The sequence below is a fragment of the Microtus ochrogaster genome, chromosome 8, assembly GCF_000317375.1.
Source record: "Microtus ochrogaster isolate Prairie Vole_2 chromosome 8, MicOch1.0, whole genome shotgun sequence".
NCBI lineage: Eukaryota > Metazoa > Chordata > Mammalia > Rodentia > Cricetidae > Microtus > Microtus ochrogaster.
The window spans coordinates 13,561,053-13,573,949 of record NC_022015.1 but is presented as its reverse complement, the minus strand read 5'-3'; the positions used below and the strand labels follow the sequence as shown (position 1 = coordinate 13,573,949).

Here is a 12,897-nt window from a genome sequence, read left to right as displayed (position 1 = left end):
CCTGCCTCTGCCTCCCGAGTGCTGGGATTAAAGGCGTGCGCCATACATAGTATATTTGAGGCCACTACATAATCCAATCTGGCCCAGAATTTACAATTCACCTCTCTCAAGTTTTCCAAGTGCTGGGAATACAGGTATGCACCATAGTACTTGGCTCTTCCACTTACCTATTGAATTCTGGGAGCTTCTCCAGGTCCAGCAGAGCTGAGTGGCAGGTGATCCGGGTCAGGTCAAACTGTGTTATCAGCTCCGGCAGGGTCCTGCCCATTTGGTTCTCTGCAAGTCAGGTCCACTCAGCTGCTCAGCCTCTCCCTCAACTTATTTCTGTAATTACTATTTATCTTTCTGCATTGCCCAGGCTGGCCTACAGATTTTGATCCTCTGGCCTCAGTTTCCAACACAGCTGGAATATAGATGTTGATTACACTGCCCAGCTTTTCTCCCACTTTCACACACAAAGAAGAGCAAGTGAGCAAGCTATAGGCTTCCCACTTTTGGATCAAAACTGCAAGAACAGTGTGCCCACTGCCTGGCTACTCCAGAGCTTCTGTGTGCTTGGCTCTGAGTAGAGTATGGCACCAGCATGCCCTACAAACTTCATACTTAATGCCACAGTGGAACCTCAGTGCTGGAAGTTGCTACTTTTCTGTTTCGTTTGAGAAAGGACTTTGGTATTATAAAGTCCAGACTGACATCAAACTAGCAATCCTCTTATTTCAGCTTCTCTAACGTTGGGATTCCAAGTGTGTAACACCACACCCAGACAGAAAGCTGTGTTTTGAACATTTTCTTATTTTTAGTTTATGTGTGTGTGCACACGCAAGTTACACAAGCCTACCCATGGAGGTTGGAAGAGGCTGTCAGATCCCTGGACACTGGAGTTACAGGCAGTTGTGAGCCATCTGATATGGATGTTGGGAATAGAACTCATACTAGCAAGAGTTTTTAGCTGTTGTGCCATCTCTCCAGCCCCCTGGAAGCACCTTCTTAGTGAGCAGCAATATCTTTAGTGCAGTCAGAAGACACCATGGTCAGGCATGGGCCTCAAGAACTATATCCTTGCTGGGAGGTGGTGGTGAACACCTTTAATCCCAGCACTTGCGGGAGGGGGGACAGAAGCAGGCGGATCTCTGTGAGTTTTGAGACCAGCCTGATCTGTCAGAGCTAGTCCCAAGACAGGCTCCAAAGCTACAGGGAAACCCTGTCTTGAAAAACAAAACAAAAGAACACTATCCTTTACTAAGGATGTGACTCTGGCAAGTTACAACCTCCTCGAGCCTCAAAATCACCTTAGAAACTAGAATTATCAAGTTATTGCCACAAGGAGTCATCTTATTTGGTACTTGGTTCTTCAAGGGTTTTTTTTTGTTTTGTTTTGTTTTTTTCAAGACAGGGTTTCTCTGTAGCTTTGGAGCCTGTCCTAAAACTAGCTCTTGTAGACCAGGCTGGTCTCGAACTCACAGAGATCTGCCTGCCTCTGCCTCCCGAGTGCTGGGATTAAAGGCGTGCTCCACCACCGCCCGGCTTCTTCAAGGTTTCTGTTCTAAACCTTGAATAAGCTAGATTCATAGTACACCAGTAATACTGTTAGAGCTCATACTTATGTAATCACAGTAATCATAAGGTCTGTGGCTTTAAAGCTTATGGTGTGGCCAGACAGTGAGCTGGTTCCTTATATTTATAAGCTTACTGGCTCCTAATTAACCCTACAGAGCACAGCCTTAGCCCTATCATATGAACAAGATTAATGGGACTCTGGGTCTCTGAGGGCAGGGGCAGTGCCTACTGTGAGTCCACTCCATCAACAACAGCTGTGTGGGAAAACCAAGTGAGGAAGCACAGTAGCGTGACTCAATAAACACTGCTGACTAGAATAATGAACTTGTCCAAGATCATGTAACTGATAGGTGGCAATGCTGGGACTGACAAGCAGATCTGTCTGTATTAAAGCTCAAGCTCAGCCACTAGGACCACTCTGGTGCATATGTACCTGCAAACCCCGAGCCACAGTTGGTGATGATGTCAAGCAAGGCTTCAGGCAGAAAATCAGAGGCAGCAAAATGTTCCAGGAAAATGTCCCCTTGCCTCTTAGACAGCTTGCTACCATCCCTGTTGAGGAGCAGGGGCAGATGAGCAAATTGAGGCGGTTGCCAGCCCAGGGCCTGGTAGAGAAGCAGGTGCTTAGAGGTGGAGACGAGCCACTCAGAGCCCCTCAGCACATGGCTGATGCTCATGTGGTGGTCATCCACCACACAGGCTAGGTGGTAGGTGGGGAAGCCATCACTCTTCAGGATAACTGGATCCCCCTCCACACTGGCCACTTCATGTTGAGTCCAACCATATACAAGGTCCTGGAAGGCTGGTGCTGCCTCCTCCAGGCGGAAGCGGATAGCAGGCTTGGGATCCACGGCCAGCTTCTGGGCCACCTGTGCCTGGCTCAGGCTCCGGCACCGATTGTCATACCTATTGTGAGACAGAGCAGCAGAGCAGCTAAAAGAACCATCAATGGACAGATACCCCACTTGTCTTTCAAGTTCTGGTTTTTACTTACAGTGCTGTAGATTTTACTCAAGGCCCTGGGTATGCTAGTAAGCACTACCAACTAAACCTTTGGTATCTGATACCTTATGACCCTGGGCAATGCAGTAACCTCTTGAAGGGGTTTCTTCTATCTAAAATGGAAGTTTAAAAATAAAGTCATGTGGATAACAGTGCACCAGACACTAATGTTTTGCTGTTTCCTTTCTTTTGCTAAGGAGGAGATGGGAAAATGCTTAGATCAAAAGTAGGCTTACAATGAGTACAGACCATGTTGTAATCTTGTGACCTGGTGCCAGTGATGGACCCAGGTAGGAATGTAAACCCATTCTATTCATTGAAAATCAAAGAAAACAACACTTGGTAGGTAAGGAAGGGCTAGGGTCCTGGGAAAGTTATTTCTTCCCAATGAGGTTAAGATGTACTTCTTTTTTTTCTTTTTTTTTTTTTTAAGGTTTATTTATTTATTATGTATACAACATTCTGCCTCCATGTATGCCCGCACGCCAGAGGAGGGCACCAGATCTCAGTACAGATGGTTGTAAGCCGGCCGGGCGATGGTGGCGCACGCCTTTAATCCCAGCACTCGGGAGGCAGAGGCAGGCGGATCTTTGTGAATTTGAGCAGCCTGGTCTACAGAGCTAGTTCCAGGACAGGCTCCAAAGCCACAGAGAAACCCTGTCTCGAAAAACCAAAAAAAAAAGAAAACAAACAGATGGTTGTAAGCCACCATGTGCTGGGAATTGAACTCAGGACCTCTGGAAGAACAGCCAGTGCTCTTAATCTCTGAGCCATCTCTCCAGCCCTAAGATGTACTTCTAGGGGGGAAATCCCTCCTTTTATACCTCCCAGGAATACTTTGTGGATGCCACCCTCTGAGGAGCCAGATTGGAACTGTTAACCCCACAGCCAATTAAGGGAGAGATGGCAAGGCTGTCAGCAGGTGGGGTGACAGTCAGAGTTCACCCCAGAGTTATCTCAAGGCTGCTCCTCTTAGTGTGGAATAACCATCACCAGATTTTCCACAAGATGCACAAATAAGGTCGATGTGGCTCACATCTTCCTCATTCAAAGTAGGCATGACTACCAGCATCAGCTTCACTAGGGAACTCATGAGAAACTCAGACCCCAACTTCAGACCTGTTAAGCAAGAATCTACATGGTGGCTCACAACCATCTGTAATGAGATCTGGTGCCTTCTTCTGGCATACAGGCCTGCATGCAGGCAGAACACCATACATATAATAAATAAACAAAACAAAAAAAATCTTTTTCAAAAAATTTATTTATTTTATGTGCATTTGTGTTTTGCCATGGGTATTGGGTTCCCTGAAACTGGAATTACAGACAGTCGTGAGCTGCCATGTGGGTGCAGGGTCCATCTGGAAGAACAGTCAGTGCTCTTAACCACTGAGCCATCTCCCCAGCCCAAAACAAACAAATTCTAAATAATTTAAATAATCCTCTACAGTGCTCTTAATTGCTTAACCATCTCCCCAGTCCCCTTGTTTCTTGAAAAGGGTCTCACAAAGTCCAGGAAGGCTTCAAAGTTCCACGGTAGCTAAGAATGACCCTGAACTGCTGATCTTCTTGCCTCTGTCTCCTGAATGCTGGGATTACAGGCAAATGTCACCATGCCATGTCATAAATGGAATAGTATAGAAGGGTAAGAAAAAAATCATGGGTTGATCTAGAAACTTCCTCAAGACAAGAAGTGGTTAGTATACTGCACACTACCATTTACTAGAAAAGGTAACAGTACTTTCCGTTTGTTAGCATAGGCACTGAACATCAGCGGGTACCAATTGCCTCTTGAGAGGAGAAATGAGTAGCTAAAGGGAGGGTTAAGGGAGATGTTTCTGTATTTTTTTGGAGTAGTAATAAACATGAAGCTAGTGAAATAGCTCAGTGCATGAGGGTGCCTCCTGCCAAGATTAATGACCTAAGTTCAATTTCCATATGGTAGGAAAGCACCAACTCAGGAAAACTGTCCTTTGACCTCTACATACTCACTGTGGTACGTGCTGCCTAAGTGCGCCCATTTAAGTACCAAACATGAAAAGTTTTTTTGATTTTTATGTTTTGTTTTGTTTGTTTGTTTGAGATAGGGTTACACTGTGAAGTCCTTACTGACCTTAAACTTGCTCTGTAGACCAAGCTAGCCCTGTACTCACAGATATTTGTTGGCCTCTTGCCTCTTAAGTGCTGGGATTAAAGGCATGTGCTGTCACACTCACCTACTTTTATTATATTTAATAATATTTTAGTGTGTGTGGGGTACGTGCATGTGAGTACAGGTGTTTTTTATTTATTCGTTTGTTTGTTTGTTTGTTTTTCAAAACAGGGCTTCTCTGTAGCTTTGGAGCCTGTCCTGGAACTAGCTCAAGTAGACCAGGTTGGCCTTGAACTCAAAGAGATCCGCCCACTACCCAGCTGAGTACAGGTGTTTATAAAGGCCAGAAGAATCAGATTCCTCCAGAATTGGTTATGAACTGGGTGCTAAGAACTGAACTTGGATCCCCAACAAGATCAGTAAGCTTTTTTTGTTTTGTGTTTTGAGATAGCTTCTCTTTACATAAACCTGGCCGCCCTGGAATTCACTATGTAGAACTGGCTAGCTTCAAACTCACAGAGATCTACTTGCCTCTGCCTCCCAAGTTCTAGTATTAAAAGTGTGTGTCACCATACATAGCCAATTAAATATTCTCAACTACTGAACATGCTCTCCAGCCCAGAAATTTTTTTACACATTATAATAGGTTGTTGTTATTATTATTATTATTAAAACTAGTATCGCTTGAGGTACAGTATAACCAGCAGCTTCCTCTACAGCCACAATGACTGATCCTGCTTCTTGGCATTCAGGCTTTACAATGTCCTCCTTCTAAGTATGGGCTGAACTCATACTGACTTCTTTTTAAGGAAAGAACACAGTGGTAAGATGTCACTTCCACAGTTAGGTACATTTAATTGCTAAGCTGTGAGCTGTCCTATGCAGACCTGTGTAGTTTTGAGATATAGTAGAGTTACAGGAATCTTTGCCTAGAATGTACCAGGTCATTTGTTCAACTTTAAGCACTACCAAAAAGATAAAAAGAAAGGGGATTTGGTCCTCAGCTCTGGAAATAAGAAAAGAAAAAGACAGCCCTTGTGTGTATTTTGGCAGTTTAATTGGTTAGAGGAAACCTACCTGATGAGCAACAGACAATATAGTAAGACCCTCTGCCTGCAAACAGCCTCTGGGGAGATGGATGCAAATCCTCCTCAAATTCTAGGGAACTGCAGGCTTGACTTCGGCCCAACTGTAGCTTTGAAAGACACCCAGACCCAAAGAGCCCAGCTAAGCCCTACCCAAATGTCTGACCTGCAGAATCAGAGATGCTACAAACACAGGCTTGGGGAGGCATCCAAAATGGTCTAGGGATCTCACCGGGGTGTCTGCCGGCTCCTCAAGGCTTCCTTCTTGAGGAGCTCCAGCCGCTGTGGTGAACAGAAACACGGATAGGCAGCTCCAGACTTCAGCAATGCTTCTGTGGCCTGGGCATACAGTGCCAGCCGCTGGGACTGAGTGTAGGGCCCAGCAGGACCACCCCGACGGGGACTTTCGTCAGGTGGGATGCCTGGAACACAGGTGGAGAATTGTCATCACACAGTAACACCAGAAAAGCACATAATGCTCTTCTTTTTTTTTTCTTCCAAGTATTCATCTGGGTGCTTTACATACACACTGAACTTCTTGTTTGTTTTTTTCAAGACAGGGTTTCTCTGTGTGTAGTCCTGGCTATCCTGGAACTTGCTTTATAAACCAGGTAGGCCTCAAAGTCACAGATTTCCACCTGCCTCTGCTTCTCGAGTGCTGGGATTAAAGGCATGTCACCAGGCCTTGACACACTGAATTTTTAAGCTTTATGATAATCCATTAGGCCAGTACTACCACAATTTCTGAGAGACTAGGGGCTAAAGATCACATAGTCTAGTCAAGGGGATGGGGCACAGGGATGTGTGTGTGGGCTGTCTACTGTGTATCCTTTCTATCCATCTTTTCCCAGGTAAGAGAGAAACCATTTGAGACGCGTAGCCAGACTCAAGAGAAGGCAGGAAGGCTAGGCTCCAGCCTGTCCTGGTTGGATTTCTGGCTGTTGATACTCATTGGCCATGACACGGATCACAAAGGATGACAATGTATAAATACTAGGGCACCATTCACTCTGCAGTCTGCTTTGCTGATTTTTTGTTTGTTTGTTTGTTTTTTGAGACAGGGTTTCTCTGTGGCTTTGGAGCTTGTCTTGGAACTAGCTCTTGTAGACCAGGCTGGCCTCGAACTCACAGAGATCCGCCTGCCTCAGCCTCCCGAGTGCTGGGATTAAAGGCGTGCGCCACCACTACCTGGATGCTTTGCTGTTTTTTTTTCTGCAACATTCCCAAAACCTTTAAGCCTTCCTTCCAAATAAGTGTTGATACCATTACAATCTGGAAGGAAAAACCAAGGCATATGGGTGCCACTAGCTCCAAACCAAAGCACACTTTTTTTTTTTTATAAGTTTTCTGAGCTAGGGTTTCTTTGTGAAACAGCCCTGGCTGTCCTGGAACTCTCTTTGTAGACCAAACTGGCCTTGAACTCACAGATTCACGTCTGTTTCTGCCACCCGAGTGCTAGGATTAAAGGTGTGAGCCACTACTGCCCAGCCAAAGCATACAGTCTTAATTTTGAATAATTCATCCTTTTTAAGCCTCAGTTTTCTCCTCTGGAAAATGAAGCTCACAGCCTTTTATAGAGAATGATTGTGGGAACAAATGCACTGGCATTTATATGCTTACAGAGTATAGAGTCTGAAGGCTTGTATGTAAGACAGTCTCAATAAAGCTGCATATTAAACCCAACACTTACAGGGCTAGACTCCAAACCTAACATCCAGCTTCTGGACTCATGTGTGAGAGACAGATATCAATATTTCCAGTAGAGGGCAGGGGAGATGCAAGGCCTGCAGAAGGGGGCTTCTGCCCACTAAGAGCTTCTAGTAAAGTAGGGTAAGAACATAGATCACCTTGTAACATTTAAACCTAGCACACACACACTCCACACAGATGGACCTTGGTTCAAACCCAGTGGACAGCGCTGAGATCTTGGGCAAGTCCACTTTGAATACTTTCAATTCTTCATTTGTAAAACAAGATGTAAATAGTAAGCGTCTCATAAGGGTCCTAAGAGGCCAAAATGAGAATAAGGACATATCACTTGGCACTTGCTAAATGGACTATATATTCTGGCTAAAATTACTGTTATCATAACTTAGCTACCTCTCACACAGCACCTTCATTTCTTCATTTGATAAAAAAGAATGTGGGGCGGTAGGCATGGTATCTCAAACTGGTAATCCCATTACTTGGGAGGCCGAAATAAGAAGACTGTCAACGTTTAAGGCTAGCCTATGCTATATAGCAAAATCCTGCCTCAAAACAAGACCAAAAACCACACACTTATGAGGCTCAAAGGGATGGCTCAGTAGTTAGGAGTATTTACTGCTCTTGCAGAGGACATAGGTTTGGTTCCCAGATCCCATATGGAGGCTCACAACTAACTACCTGTAATTCTAGTTCCAGGAGATCTGATACCCTCTTCTGGCCTCCACAGGCTCTTGCACACATGTGATACACATAAACTCATGCATACATACATACACACAATAAACAAGCAAACAAACAATACACTGACACTAAGCAACCTCACCAGAACTAGATGGTAAGCCCTATTGCTAAAAGCATAACATATTTTGCTGCAGGACATTCAGATATCAAGCAGGAACTGACCTGAAAACTTCTTCCTTGCTAAGGTTTTTATAGCATAGAAGGTATAAAGCAGGCTGCTGGGGAAGAAAACACATCAATGGCATTCCTGCAGCTAATGCTGCACACTACAGTACTGGCCCACAGGCAAGAGTGATCCAGTGGTGCCAAGAACAGCATGAAGGTTACAGAGGTAACTAACTACTTTTGGAATGGGTTTGAGGCATGCTCCACAGGAAGGAATTCAAGCTTGGTGTTGTAAACTTGGCCAAAAGTCCATGGTTCAGGAGATTACAGGTCTTCAGGAGGAACCTACTACTGATGTTTTACTAAACAACAAGCTGTCAAATTGCCTTCTAAATATTTATGCTTATACCTCAACCTTTTCAAGGGAGCTTCTCTTTGCAATGGTCAGCTCTTATTACAACAGCTCATAACTGGTCAGAGTGCTGATAAGTGTCTGCTGAGTGCTCAGCTCCAAATGGAACATCTTTCATCCATTTCCCCACCTCAAGGCCAGAGTACATCTCAGAAGAGCAAAACTAACCCAAGAGCCAGCAGATGAGGAGGAGGGCTATAAAACGCTGTCTTGAAACATGGCACAGCTACTGCACTCATGACCTCCCTGCAGCCGTGCTGGTCTGCAGAAGATCAAGTTAACATTCTAACATCTGGACTCACTGGGATATCGATTAAAAAAAGGAGAGGAGGAGCTGGAGAGATAGCTCAGAGGTTAAGATTATTGACTGCTCTTCCAGAGGTCCTAAGTTCAATTCCCAGCAACTACATGGTGGCTTATAACCATCGATAGTGGGATCTGGCATGTAAGCATACGTGCAGGCAGAATAATGTATAATAATAAATCCTACAAACTATAATTACAACAGGCCCAGCATTAGTGGCACTAATGTCTTGAAGGTAACCAACTCTATCTGATTATACTTATGGCTAACTCAATAGGAACTCATATTTGCTAATGTAAACTTAGTCAAGAACCTGTGGCTGGAGATCACAGATTCTAGAAGAAACCTACTACTACCATTAAAAAAGGGCGGGGGGAGGGAAGGATAGGACATAAAAAGGGAGAGTGGGATGTGTTGAGGGTACCTGGGGGAAGGAAGGAGTTGGGGATTCCTAGGGAAGTGGGAGGAGGAGTTAGGGTGCTTATGATCAAGACACATTGTTTACATATGGAATTTTCAAAGAATAAATAAAAGATACTCCGTGCTGGATAGTTTTATGTCAACTTTGACACTAACTGGAGTCATCAGAGAGGAAGGAACCTCAATTGAACCTCCACAGAATCAGGATTGTAGGGCAGCCTGTAGTTCATTTTCTTCATTAGTGCCCAGTCCATGCTGGTGAGGTCACCCTGAACAAGTGGTCCTGGGTTCTACAAGCCATGGGGAGCACATCAGGAAGCAGCATTCCTCCATGGCATCTGCATCAGCTCCTGCCTCCTGAATCCTGCTCTGTTTGAGTTACTATACTGACTTCCTTGGGAATCATAAGCCAAATAAACCCCTTCCTCTCCAAGTAGCTTCAAATCATTGTGTTTCATAACAACAATATTAACCCTACTAACTAGTATATACTCTATTAAAGGGGGAAGGGAACCACAATCCACTTTTGGGACCCATTCATGCAGCAAACAGCTGCTACTCTACTTTTCAAATACCCTGCTGGGCCGGGCGATGGTGGCGCACGCCTTTAATCCCAGCACTCGGGAGGCAGAGGCAGGTGGATCTCTGTGAGTTCGAGACTAGCCTGGTCTACAGAGCTAGTTCCAGGACAGGCTCCAAAGCCACAGAGAAACCCTGTCTCGAAAAACCAAAACCAAACCAAAACAAAACAAAACAAAAAACAAAACAAAAAAATACTCTGCTGGCCCTTAGAAAAGGCTAAGCATCGTGTGCAGGCCTTAGAGCTCCAGCACTCACAGGGATCAGGAGTTCAAGGCCATCCTTGGATACACAGTGAATTTGAGGCCAGATATGAGACACTGTCTAAAAAAAAAAAAAAAAAAGAAAAAGACAGGCAAACTAGAACAAGGTTGAATGAAGTAAATTTGTGGATCATTTCCATATCAAAATTTATTAGTTTTTTAGAGATCTCCATCTTTTTTATTACTTTCATTCTCAAGACACTTTCACATGTGTATATATAGAATATATTTTTATATTTCCCTTCACTCTTATCTTCCTCCCATTCCTATTAACACCCCTTCATCCCTGTTATGTTTCAAACTGGGACAAAGGCCTATTTAACTATCAAATCGGACTTGGCAGCCAGGTTCTCCCTGCATCCCTCAGCCCCTCCTGTCACAGGGCCCTCCTGGCTGGCATATCCTGCCCCTACCCTCAACTTCCAGCTTAACTACTCTTCCTCTTCCCCGCAACTACCTACCTTTCCCTATATAATCCAACCATTCTGGTTTTCTGGTCTTTTTGTCTGCTTTCTTTTGGGCCTCCTGGCTGCTGCACCTACTAGCCACCCCCACTCACCCAAACAGCTCAGGGTCACATCCGCTCTGGACTCAACCGGATGTCCCTACCTCTGACTATGTCTCCCTTTTGTCTACAGTAAACTTTTTCCTCCACCATGCCTAGGAGCAGTCATCTTCTTTCCTTTTTCTTTTTTTTATTCCATTCTCACCAGTCCCTTTCCCAGATTTAGGACTTGGTTTTATTTTGTGATCCATTTTGCTTACCCAGGGTCATCTCTGTAAGTAATTGATGTGGCCTTAGTAACTTTTCTATTGCTGTGATCAAGCTCTGTTTACACAACAGTGTGGCAGGAGCAGCGGCTTTCCTCAATTCCACATGAGCTTCACACAGTACCTGCAGCAAGAGCCCCATCAAGTTGAAGTTGTAACATGGGCCTGCATTTTACTGAGTGAATTTGCTGGCCCCCACTAAAACTCATTTTACTTTTTTGTAGTCTTTGGGCCACAATGTAGGATGTCCTTCTGTATATGTGTTGCTTTTATTGGTTAATGAATGCAACAGAGTAAAGTCAGGCGGGAAACCAGAACAGAGATAGAGAATAGGTGGAGTCAAAGAGATGCTTGTAGCTGCCCAAGAAGACAAATGCCCAGAACCTGTACAGGTAAACCATAGCTTTGTGGCAATACACAAATTAATAGATGGGTTAATTCAACATGTAAAAGCTAGCTAGAAATATACCTGAGTCATTGGCCAAGCAGTGTTGTAATTAATATAGTTTCTGTGTGATTATTCAGGTCTGAGCGGTTGGGAAACAAATGCGTGGTCTCCACCTACAGGGCCATACTGGCGTCCTTGTCATGTCTCACCCAACACTACTTCTCTTCCACAGAACTTTTGCATCTGATTCCATCTACTCTAAATAGCCAAAATAGCCCCTTAATTCATTCAAGACTCTATGCCCAGAGAAATAACCTTATCAAGAAGAACATACTTTTCTCAGTTTTCCAACATGTTACTCTTTCTCTGTAACTTTGCAGGTGCACATGTACATGTAGAGGTCAGAGGCTGACATTGGGTGTCTTCTTCAAGGGCTTTCTACTTCATTTTTTAAGATTTTAAATAATTGATCCCTTTGTATATGGATGTTTTGTCTGCATGTACATATGTGCAACGTGTTCATACAGCACCCACAGAGGCTAGAAGAGTGCTGGAACCCAAACTAGTAAGTGCTTTTACCCACTGATCATCTCCTAGCCCTCTCACTGAACCTAGAGTTCACTGGCTAGAACCCCTGGTCAGTGAACCCCCGGGGATCTGATCTCAAGTCTTCACACCTGCACACAGCAAGCACTTTACCCAACAAACCATCTCTCCAGCCCTTTCTCTATAATTCTCATCACAACTTACTATCAGGTTAAGGATGAAGTACAGGGCCAGGGTACAGCTTAGTGGTAGAATACTTGCATAATACGCACAGGCCCTGGGCTGGAGCACCAATACTGTTTAAAAAAAAATTCTGGGTGGGTAAAGTCTTAATACTTGCATTTTTAAGGCTGCAGCAAGCAGATGGTTCAAAGTGATCTTAATGACTAATACATTCCTTTAGTCAATGAACCTCAACTACATATATACTAAAATTTCACTAATAAAAGCTAGAAATAAATGAGTTTCTGCTACTTAAGAACTTAGAGCCTGGTGAATAATTATCTGAGGTGAGAGTATATATCTTCAAGTAGTTTTTTGTTTTGTTTTGTTTTGAGACAGGGTGTCTCTGTGTTATAGCCCTAGCTGTCCTGGGACTAGCTATGTAGACCAGGTTGGCCTTGAATTTACAGAGATCCACCTGAGTCTGTCTTCCAAGCGCTGGAATTAAAGGTGTGTATCAAGAAGTCTTTGTATTTTTCCTTAGGGTGTTAACTTTCTCTAGTGCCTGTCTTTAGTAGGAACCCATAGGAGTTCAAGATGGTCCAGGAAACTAAAAACACATTCTTTATTTCAACAAGCCTAGTTAAATTCAGGATTAAATTACCCACAAGAAGATCAACTCCTAAAACTGCAATCATTTTGTTTGACTCACAATGATGTGGTTTAAAAATAAAATAAATTCGCGCCGGGCGATGGTGGTGCA

The 12,897-nt window shown here is 44.1% G+C and overlaps 1 protein-coding gene across 1 annotated transcript in view; it reads right to left on the bottom strand.

Moving 5' to 3' along the window:
• The window catches only part of Ears2 (glutamyl-tRNA synthetase 2, mitochondrial), a 26,455-nt gene that overhangs the window by 8,257 nt on the left and 5,301 nt on the right, over positions 1 to 12,897 (bottom strand). Inside the window, exons 3-5 of the mRNA XM_005351133.3 lie at positions 5,969 to 6,158; positions 1,991 to 2,463; positions 168 to 276 (exon numbers count right to left, since the gene is read on the bottom strand). Coding sequence (XP_005351190.1) covers positions 168 to 276; positions 1,991 to 2,463; positions 5,969 to 6,158 — 772 coding nt within the window. The remainder of the gene's footprint in view (positions 1 to 167; positions 277 to 1,990; positions 2,464 to 5,968; positions 6,159 to 12,897) is intronic.